This window comes from Ruditapes philippinarum, unplaced genomic scaffold, assembly GCF_026571515.1.
Source record: "Ruditapes philippinarum isolate M1 unplaced genomic scaffold, ASM2657151v2 ctg3107_1_1_1_1, whole genome shotgun sequence".
Taxonomy (NCBI): Eukaryota; Metazoa; Mollusca; class Bivalvia; order Venerida; family Veneridae; genus Ruditapes; species Ruditapes philippinarum.
This window is the reverse complement of record NW_026859100.1, coordinates 175,782-187,614: the sequence shown is the minus strand read 5'-3', so window position 1 is coordinate 187,614 and position 11,833 is coordinate 175,782. Positions and strand designations below refer to the sequence as shown.

At 32.1% G+C, this 11,833-nt stretch overlaps 1 protein-coding gene across 1 annotated transcript; it reads right to left on the bottom strand.

The window, feature by feature from the left end:
* Window positions 1-973: 973 nt before the first annotated feature.
* LOC132755223 (uncharacterized) lies at window positions 974-9,445 on the bottom strand. Its single transcript, XM_060746041.1, has 9 exons — window positions 9,365-9,445; window positions 7,678-7,844; window positions 7,079-7,203; window positions 6,610-6,758; window positions 6,296-6,356; window positions 3,487-3,646; window positions 3,069-3,198; window positions 1,647-1,842; window positions 974-1,319 (listed from the first exon to the last, which is right to left on the bottom strand). Exons 1-9 carry the CDS (start codon window positions 9,438-9,440, stop codon window positions 974-976), a joined length of 1,410 nt encoding a protein of 469 aa, XP_060602024.1. The 5' UTR covers window positions 9,441-9,445.
* Between the last annotated feature and the right edge of the window lie 2,388 nt (window positions 9,446-11,833).

Genomic DNA, 11,833 nt, shown 5'->3' with positions numbered 1-11,833 from the left:
TTAAAGCGAGTGAATGATCTGAAATTTTGCACACAAGTTGTTATCCAAACCATCATAAAATAGTTCATAAACACATAAGAAGCACCCCCATGATAGTGTTGCTAGATCTTTGACTTTTTCGTTTAATATTTGTTTAAGCATTCATATGTACATGAAAACCTTTGGTGCGTAGGCTATAAAATTTGAAACTGAACTACTTTTAAAACTTAAGCTTCCAGTCAACTACCGGATATAAACATATGGAAAATCTTTTATCTCCAGAACAAACATTGATAAAATTATCTCTAATTGTTGCGTTTTACTATTCTTATGCAAACAATGTCTCTAATATTTTATGTGCAAAAGAGAAATAAATGTTTACCTTAAGGTTGACGACTGTATAGGAAAATACGAGGATTCTTAACATCTAGAATATAGCTTCCCGATTTAGCGCAAACAACACAAATAAACGGTTACGGTGATTGAACGGAGTTTATTCTGACCATTCAGCGGTTTATTAGTTAAAGTAGTGACGTGTGCAAAGTGTAAATTCAATTAAACGTTGACAGCTAAAAACATTGGTAACAACACATGAACACACTTACATTAATTATTCATAAGTTTTGATGATAATTTGCTTTATAATTGATAATTAGATTACTAGACAAAATAATGTGGAATATAGTCTCGTGTATACATAATGCTTTTATGCTACTATATACAAATGTTTACACCTATATATTGTAAATAAATAAAACAAATTGAACTAAACAATGCAACTGAATAATAAAATTTCATAGCATAGATAAAGATTGGATATAAATCTCTAGTCTATGATCCTCTTTTTAGCAAAAACGTTATTTCATCATTTTATTTAAATCCGTTTTGTGATCAATCGAAAATACTTTTTTTGATAATTTGTTTGTTTTGAAATCCAAAAAATGCTTAAAACAAACGAATCAGTAAATACTCTTCCAGGACACGTAGAAAGATGCTACTGCATTGACTGTTGTTTAGTTAGTACATTTTTACAATTATTAAGTTCCATGATTTTTAAAACATTTCGACATTTCTTCAGATGTGCCAGGTCTGTCCACGTTAAAAGTTCATTGTGTGAGACCTTACTGGATGCTTTTAAATTTCTCTCAGCCTTATTACTAGTAGCTTCAGACGTCTCATTAGAATTAGTTTTCTCATCTCTTAATTTATCCACATCAACTTGAGATTTCTTGACATCAGATCTTTTATTTGAAAGTGTATTTCCAGTATTGCTGACTGCGCGCTGTGAAATTCCCACTTTTGGCGGTTCTGTGTTTGGGAGAGTTGTCGCCCTTTCCATTCTAAAATAAATTCGAGAGAAAAACGTCTTTAAGTTGACTGATAAAACACACACGTAAAATTATAAGTAAATTCTGATTTAATATAATTTAAATATTTATAAGAAAATTAAAAAGAGCTATATTTCATCATATTAATTTAAATCAATATTTGAAATTAAAGAAATGTTGAAAATAGTTACGTATTAGTCGACTAAGACATATTTTATTTCAAGATGGGCAATGCTTGATTTGATATAGGTATTATTTTAATTTTCATAAGCATTAACCTTTAGATGTATTTCTGTAATTTCTTACATAAATTTATATAAAAAAATATAAAATACACACCCTAGTTTCAAGTTATCTTCTTTCCCGTCGACTTCGTGGATATTTGACAATTTCCGTAACTGCTCGGTCCTCTTCAACAATTTTCCGGTGGCAATTACGGCAAGGCTTAATGATGACACAAGAACCAGTAAAATCACTATAAGACCGAGGATAAATGCTAAATGAGCTATACATACGCTGTCATCATTATCCTTATCTGAAAGAAAACAAATACATGTATTACATTTATAATCAACGGTGTCTATTTTTTTAGAAGTTAGTACAATTGTCAAAACAGAAATTTTGCTTAACACTATAAACAAAAATCTCTATGAATATTAGGGCTGAATATTGCAAAGAATTATCTAAGAACCTAACGATAATTTATTAGAAGACTTGGAATGGGGCTAGTACGACAATGCACTAACTTAGAATTTTAGGTATGATTTGACGTTTTATATTAAATAATAAACATTAAATGAAAATATTTGAATGCATAAAATTAAAAGTTGATGCCGTTCGGATGATCAGATTATTTTACATATCAATTGAATATATGTACATGTACGAAGATTGTCCGGTAAGTTCATATACTTCTTCAGTTATTGCTCTAAAACAATACATACGTTTTACAAATTTTGTCAGCAAATATATATACATTACATATTTAAAAAACACATTTACAAAAAATGTAAATGAGCTTCGATCAACGTTAGCATAAATAGTCTTTACACACAACATATTTATATTTATCACATAAACTGCGGCGCAGGAGTGTAATAAAGCCATTTAATAAAAACGATATTACACTAGTGTAATAACACTTTGACGTGACGTCATTTGCAGTATATATAAACATAGAGTTAAAACGCGCTAATGTTAGCGTCAATGAAAAATTACTCTTTTTAACAGTTTACTGTTTCTTATTTTATATATGTGATAAAAGGAATATTATATTCGTGTAGATTCAATACTAAATTTATTGAACTCGTTGAATAAAACAATATTATGCTCGCCAGACGCTCGCATAATATGATTTTATTCAACTCGTTCAATAAATTTAGTATTAATCTACACTCATTCAATATCCTTTATACATCGTCATGGAGCACGTTGACAACGCCAACGGCGTCAAATAAACGTCACGTTCTCACTCCTGATAGCGCCCATGCGATTTAACGCATTTCTAACGTCGGCTGACTCATTTCCGGTCTTTACGTGTATACGTATATTGCAACCCCCAAAAGAAAATACTTTTTTTATTCGAGTTAACTCGTACTTTATTCTATATATCGTTATTATAACGGATTTAATTATAATACAAACAAAAATTAGGATATGATAATAAAAACGGCTATGATTTGACATGACATAACAGTTTAAATACATTACTCTTTACAATTAATAATCCATTAATTATCAATAAATAAAAATAAAATGTACCTATTGGTGTTAGGTCAATGTCCGTCCCTACCGACATTGACGTTCCGACATTCAGATCTTCAAACGCGACGTCCTCTTTAACTTCGCGTTTCTTTCTTCGACCCCATCCTGTTTCGTCTCCACAAACTTCCTAATGAAAATTTAAAAAAAAAACACCAAAATTAAGCAAATATTCGTCAGATCGTGTTTCTTTGACAAAACGAATCGCTGTGAAGTCGGAACGAATAATATATTTTGGCTTGTTTAATTTGAAAAATGAAATGTCTCCATGTTATGCCAAATTTATGACTTTGTATGCAACACTGGGAAGTAAATTTATCTAGTTCATGTACATATGTTTTATATTTTGATTAGGAATAAGAATTGTAAAAAATATTAAACAAAAAATGATCATGGACATTATTTTTTATTCGCCTACCTCTACACAAAGTCCACGGCACACTTGTACTGTGCACGTGAAAACCATCTCAACGCTGCCACTGCCGAGATCTGTTGTACGGAACGCGCCGAACGTTGACGTCACGACGCCTTGTGTCACGTGAACAAAATTCGGAAATAGGTCAGTATCAGCAGCACAGCTTAAATAGAGAACGTCATTTATCATAAGTTGCGGGCCTTAAGTGCTTTATGTTTTAAGTATGGAGTGCAGTACTAATAACTAAATAATAAACATTCTCTGTTTATTTAGCTCCACGACTTAATAAAATTGTCTAAGAACCAGATCAACCAAGAAATGTTTTCTATTTTGCGATTCTGATTAATATTACCTACTGATATCAAGTTGGTGGGCTTTCATTTTATACACATAAATACGGGAAATAAATCTATAAGTGCTCAGAAGTTATCTCCCTTATTATAAGTTTCCATTTAAAAAGAAAACACATGATAAATTTTAGTTATTGAAAGAATATTATTTAGGTAAACTAGAAATCACATGTATCACATTCATTTTTAAACACATTATTTTATCAAATACAAATATGACGATTTGTATCATCAAAATAGTTTTGTCAATATGTTCGGATAATAATCATTAGTAATTAATATCCATCATAAAGCAAATGAATATTCATACTGAGAGAGGTAAATTTTACATAAAGTTGATATAGCCTATATCATGTATATGTTCAATAAGTTTATACAAATTGTTTTAGTTCGATTGTGTTGGAAGCTATAAGCTTATTGAAACACCCTCGAATCTGTTCCTGGAACCAACCAGTACTAAGCAATGAACGTAAAGTTTCTTGCTCAAGAAAACAACGGCTTGTCCCAGACAGGGTTTGAACCAACACGGTCAGCAATCCTTAGATTACTAGACTAACGCGAAACAACGGCGTAATGCTTTTTGCACCACATAGGTGTGACAAAGTTAACCCAATCCTCAGACAGTGACATCTGTTGACCGCCATCAGGGTGGTCATTGTTATAGTTTTTATTATTAAATTAAAATGTATGGTAAGCAATTTTACATGTGTTGCTGAAAATTTACAAATTCGGAAAAATCACCAAAAATCACGTGCTGTTGATTGTTTAACGTCATGGACGCCATTTTCTTTCAATTCTGTAATGCTAGGTAAAAATTTAGCTTCAGGTCTTTAGCGTATCCGTTTAGATACAATGACATGACGTGAAGGCATCAGACGAAAGAAGAAAAAAGAAAAAGAGCGGCTTCTAAAGTGTTGGAAGCCAGAACTAGGTATTATCACTTTACGAGTGGGAGGCAGGCGGGGGGCGGGGGGGGGGGGGGCAAACATTTTTCATCCGCGTGCACTTGTTTATTTCGGATATATAAGCACATATATGAAGGTTCTAAAGTATAGACGTGTTTCTGTGGCCCCTATGATTGCAGGTATCTTTTTTCTGCGAGAGAGACATATATGTTGTTTTGAGTTTCGAATTAAAATTTTACACATCTATGGAATGAATTGCATGTGTTTTGAGGTGCCCAACTATAGGAGAATTTCGTTTTCATTATATATGCGTTGTTATGCTATACTATATATATGAGTCACCTTTAAAGATGCGATTTTGGGATCTGAAATGCGAGGGGTATAACTAGCTTGAAAGACATTGACGAGAGGAACTTGAAATTAAGTGTGGAGTGCAAGCTTATGAGACTGATTTGCTATTTCCCAAAATACCCAAAGTGACGTTGCTTACGGTGAAGTAAATGTCTGTCCAATTTATCGTGCATGGAACATGGCTCAACACAAAAAATAAATCACTGACCTTGGTGAAAAATAAATTAACATTTGTTCAAATGTGATCGAGCCATCAACATGGTGCTGGCATCACATTTGAATAAATGTAAGTATTTTATTATCAACCAAGATTTTTTAACTTTATTGTGTGTTGATCAAATGCTTTAGCAAGACCATGTTGGTAAACATTAATTTAATGGTAAAGAAATCACTCAAGATGTGTCTCCTCGTGTAAGAAAACACTCGAGCAGATATTTGTTAAAAGTTTTAGCAACATCATTTTTAGGTATTTCGTCTCAAAATTGCATCCAAAATGATGAAAAAACATGTTCTACACGGCATAGCATTCTTTGGTGTTATTTTTTTTTAATCGGATATTCTTAGAAACTGTGTTATTATTATGAAGTTAATGTACATTGTTGAGTACAATACTGATTTCTATTTGACAAGTACACATCTAATAAACCTATATTGGACGAGGCAACAGTATTTTTAGCCTCTGGGTGATATTTTTGCTGTTATCCATCAACCTCTGTGTTCTTTATATAATGTTGTCAACGATGCTTGAACATAATTTAAAGGCCCATTATGCCTCAGAAATGAATACAGCTTTCCTTCTTTAGAAAGGGCAAACATGAGCTGTATAATGTTTCAATAAAGGATTTAGAACATGCTTTATGTTAAACACATTGACGAAAGTAGCACTGACTGTGAAATTATTTGTCATAAAAGTAGCAAAATGTAAGCAAAGCAATATCTTGACTTCCATACAAAATATTGAATCACTGTAACAGAACTTATTGCCAAATAGCAACAGAAGCAAAAGATTGTTCTGGTAAGTGGCCAATGAGTAACTTTTTGGAAATTATACACGACATAAAAAAAATGAAAAACCTTTTCAGAAATAAAAGTAAAAATCATTTCAGATGCATATTGGGTCTTTAAATGACGCTTTAGTACGCTACCAATTGTTGATATTATTATAACACTACAAGTGTACAATAATAAATGTGCTAAGTAACTTACAAATCTTTTGTGATGTCAATAAAATTTGCTCGGCATGATTTTGCTTTGATATCAAAGTCCTCTGAAAAAGCAAAAATACAGAAATACTATTTTGTACCCAAAATTATTTTAGATCTCAAAAGTTTTTTCGTTTTTCTTGTACGAAATTTTCGAAAAAGATATGGCCGATGGGTCCAGGTCTTAAATATGCAAAAATAACATGTTACACATCTGGTTTGCTCTACAACATGTATATCCGGAAGATACGAGATCATAAATTCAACCTCGATGTATACAAAATAAGAAAAAATAAGAAAAAATAAGAAGAAAAATACCTATGAATTCATCATCCACCTGTATTGTCATGGTAACAAGGTCTGTGAGTTTTACGTCACTTCCGCCTATATCGACGCCATCTTTGTATAATTTCATCGTTGCAGTAGGTTTCACAGTTTTATTTACTCCTGCGTCATCATTCTTATTTCTTTTCGATAGAGAAAATAAGAAAAATATAGAGTATTTATAAAACAATGACAAAACATTATTATTTTATTCAAAGTATATATAGGTACACGTAAATAATCGTTGGTTTTGAATGAAGGAATATGAAGGAATATGTCAACCAGTACTAAATGCCTTCACTTTCACTTCTATAATGCCAGGACAAAGGTACAGTGCAGGTGAGCGTAGTGAGGATTTCATTAGTAATCCTGCACCGCCTGGGAATCGAACCCGATTAACAGTCTAAAGTTCTTCATATTGTGAAACAATCCTTATATCATGATTATCCGAAATTAAACTTACCCGACATTTAGTCCATTTCCTACAGATATGTCACTGAGATCGTAAATACAGAGGAGCGATTCTTGAAGATCACTTCCGGTCTGATAAAGAGGATTTTTCTGTACTATTATTGTAAAATATGTTTCCTGTAGAAAAAAAAATGCAGATTATAACATGATGATCCGACAACTTGTTAATTTGACGGCGACTTTTAGAAATACGCCTTTACACGCACATATTCATACGCCTTTACATGCACATATTCATACGCCTTTACATGCACATATTCATAAAACTGTTGTTTTTCTTATTTTTGTTACAGTTTCCAAAAAAATTCATTTGCCCCATAGATGAACTGCCTCTGCTACTTTTGCTCTGTCAGCAAATGGTATAATTATATAGTGAATTGGTATTTTGTATGAAAGTCAAAATACTACTTTGTTCACATTTTGCTACATTTACGACACATATAACTGCACATTCAGCTGTACTTCCTTCAGTTGTTTAACAGCTAACATGCTCTTAATACATCACTAAAACAATATTAAACACATTGTTTATTTCTAACAATATTTCGACGAATCATTTACAACATTTTTTATAACATTTTTACAACATACCGCCTTCTCGATACCGCAGGCATCAAACGCGAACTCGTGTCTTGTCTCTACAGACAGTGTGTCTTGTTTACAGGCGGATCCATACCCTCTAATATAGATGATCCCTCCATCTATACCTCCGGTCAAGGTCACAACAATACGGCTCGGAGAACATACATCCCAACTTACTGTAAGAAATGAATAAATGTACATGTTATTTAACTGACCCACAGACGTAAAAGAAAAGCAATGGCACCACATATAACTCGTGATTCAACCCAGAATGCAATGCGCAGTATATAGCAGGAACTGCGTCTACTGACTTTAGGGCGGATCAGTTACTGGATTAGATAGGCTAATGCTTATCCAAGGTAAACGTCCCCGCTATATCCCGTGGGTGAGTTTATGGAAAGTAAACGTCCCGCTATATCCCGTGGGTGAGCAAATCAAGGTTTTAAGGTTTTCATTAATTAAATTAACTAATCAAAGTTTTGATTGTATTTACTTTAATCAAATGAGTTCATATGATTTACTATGCATCCATATCGCTCCAGCAGACGATATATTGAAACACTTTTGAAACATTTTGATAGCGTATATTTTCCCTGGAATTTTGCAATCAGACTTCATTCGAGTTTCGGTAAGTATAAAGATGTATGTCAAATCCACTCTCAAATATTATTTGTTAAACCAAAGAGACATTGGCGCAACACATTTTAAATAAAGTGTATTTTTGCCGCATATTGCTTGGTCATAAATGATTCTTCGCAATGGATATGAATTCATGTGCGCTGGCAGAGAAAAGTGTTTAAACTTATACGGACAAGATAATGATACATTATAACTTTATGTTCATGTTTGACCTTTTTCTTACCTTCCTACTACTTTAAAGCAGCATGGCTCCAGATTAATGCTTACAAATTACAATCATGAAAAAAAAATGAAAATGTATTTCAAAAGTTAAAAATTGTGAAGTGAACAAAAAGAAAGTAATTTACATATAACAAATTTCACAATCCGCATAAATTACCAAAAAAGAAAACAAAATATGCAAAAATAGCCCTTATTAATGCGTTAGTCACGCAGTAGCAATATGGTGAGAAATACTGCAAAATTAGCCATTAATCATATAACATATAAATTGTTACTTGGATCATGAATTCTTTTCCCTTTTCTTAAAATCTTAGTACATTTTTCTCAAATTTTGATATTCTTGACATATTTTGGCTCATCTGGAACAGGATCTTTCAAATATTAAAAAGACATTGTCTGGAAGCATGCAGCTTAAAAATTGTAATTATAATATATTATACGTTAAAATATTCATCTACAGTGCACATCAGTTCCTATTTCTACAAAAGAACAAAAGACTGGTAGGGTCATTTCAACTTCAAAGAATTCTCGATTTCATCTTCATGAATTCACAATTCGTGAAGTTGAAATCGTGAATTCATGAAATTGAAATCGTGAATTCATGAAGTTGAAATCGTGAATTCATGAAGTTGAATTTGTGAAGTTGAAATCGTGAATTCATGAAGCTGAATTCGGGAATTCACGAGGTTGAAACGTCCCCAACGGTCTTTCGTATATTTCTGTAAAATATGTTACTATGGCACAGTCAAGTATCACACTACATGTAAATGATACATTGAGTTTTGTAAAAGAAGTAAGAGACATCTCTGTATAATGAAAAAAGAATAAAACTTACGCACGGGGCTGTATTCCGTTGCGGCCATTCTGAACATGATGATTAGCATGTAACAAGTCACGTGACAATGCACCATTGTGAAGATGACGTTCAAATCTCGTAGCACGTGTTCAAGTCATCGTCATGTTCACGTACTGTAATTTAAAGTATTGTAATTTATCATGTACTTAAAGACTCGGATATAAAAGTTATTATTCTTTTTTACAATTATCCCATTGTTACGATATTTTAAATGTATTTATCATAAAGCAACCATTTAATAAATAGAGGATATTGAATGAGTGTAAGTTCAATACTGAATTTATTGCACGAGTTGAATAAATTTATATTATGCGAGCCTCTGGCGAGCATAATATTATTATATTCAACGAGTGCAATAAATTCAGTAATGAACTTACACGAATTTAATATTCTATTTATCACATACCCAAAATAAAGACCGTTTAAAGTGAAATAAGAGTCATTTTTCATTGACGCGTCTATAGTATAACGCTAACATTTAGCCCGTCTTTACACTATGTTTGTATAACACTAATGACGTCACGTCAAAATATATGCACGGCCGTGCAATACCATATTTACGGAGTCGCAAAATCGGCACGGATGTGTGATAAAAACATTTTAGAAATTTAAGAAAATCGACCATATTATATTGTCTGCATTATACATATATTTTCTCGCATGATTTAGAATTATTGTTTTAACTTATAAATATTATATAATCAATTCCAATCAGTCTTTTTTTCATTCAGAATAATTAATTTTATATCGGCTGTGAATATGTATAAATACTTTATCCGGTTCCGGGACGTTTCTTGTTATATTTTATACCTATTTTTGCTGTATAATATATTCTCGTTTACCAATTTCCGTGTAATTAAACAGTACTGGTGTCATATGAGTACTGATTGTCGTGAATAGATTAGGGCTTGAACCCACGACTGCCTGTGTCAAGGCTGACATCTTGACAAGTCTAGGGAACTGCCCGCTCTTCCCCCCGACCATCTTAATTCAGGTCAAATGTACGATTAAATTTCATGAAATTGAAATATACAAATACTTGATTATTACTTAAATTATTAATTTTAGTAGAGAAAACATACATACATGCACATGTTAGTCAATTTTATCATCCAAGTATGATATAACACTTCATACTGCAGATTTGAAAATAAAGTAGGAATAATAACAATAAAAATGAAAACGGAATCCCGTCCAGAAAAGAAAAAGAAAATTGCCGTTTAAAACTCAATTCAAAAACGCAAAAGAGCTATCAAGTAACATAATTATTATAAAATATTATCAACATGTGTTATATTTTCATGTAATGTACATAAAGTTTGTTCACGTTATTTCATTTATTCAATTATCACCTACAAAATATCATTATTGCCTAGTATTACACTATTAATTATTCATAGTAGGTAAGATATAGAACAGAAATAACTGTCCTATTTGCCGGACTGGTTTAATAGTATCTACATTTATTTATTTTCTTTTCATTTATTTTATTTTATTTTATTTAATCTTTTATTTAAGTCTTATCATTGAACATATCATAACATTAATACATAAAATTTATATATATTCATTGCACAGAATTATGTACATAGCCATTCTAGAGACTACTTGTTATTATTTACGATTTTTTGCAACATTTCTGCATAAAAATATTTAAAAAGTTAGATTTCATTGTCTTTTATTCGTCCGTATAAAAATTAATAATATTCATTGTAAATCTTTTAAATCTTAATTAAGTTGGTTTACACGACAAAAAGAACAGATTCATACTTACATACATGAATCTAATGCCATCACAATGTTATCCCTTTCTTTTTCCTTTCTTATGCATATGCAAACTAAATATCATCATGTTAATTTTATCTCGTTCTTTCATTTTACCATTTATTATTGTTATTTTATTTTATTGTAGTTTTTGTTGTTGATAATTCCGTTGACAACTCTTTTAGTATTTCATTCTGTATACATGTATTTTATGAGTTAGCATACCACCACAAATATATTTTAATCGTCCTCCTTGGAACCGCTTGTGATTTAGCCACTTTGCAACTGGTATAGAGCCAGGGAAGCCACTGACTCTATACAGTTGTTAGGTCGATTTTTGTATGCTCATATTAAAATCCCTTTAGATTAGAATGGATTGTTCAAGGTTCAAAGCAAGCCGCCCGGTTAGCTCAATAGGTAGAGCGTTGGACTTTAAATCGGGTTACTCGGGTTCGATTCCCGGACGGTGCTGTAACATTCATTGTCATTGATCACGAAGTCATTCGCAATGTACCTCTGCTCTGGTAAGAACGGAAGTAATCAGTTCCTTGTAAAAGTGAAGGCAACTAGTACTGGTATAATGCTTGACAGCCTGCCCATGAACGATGCGGTGGCTGAACTGTAAATTCAATGTGGTTTACTTGCGTGATCCGGAGTGGAAACTACCAACACCACCACAACGCT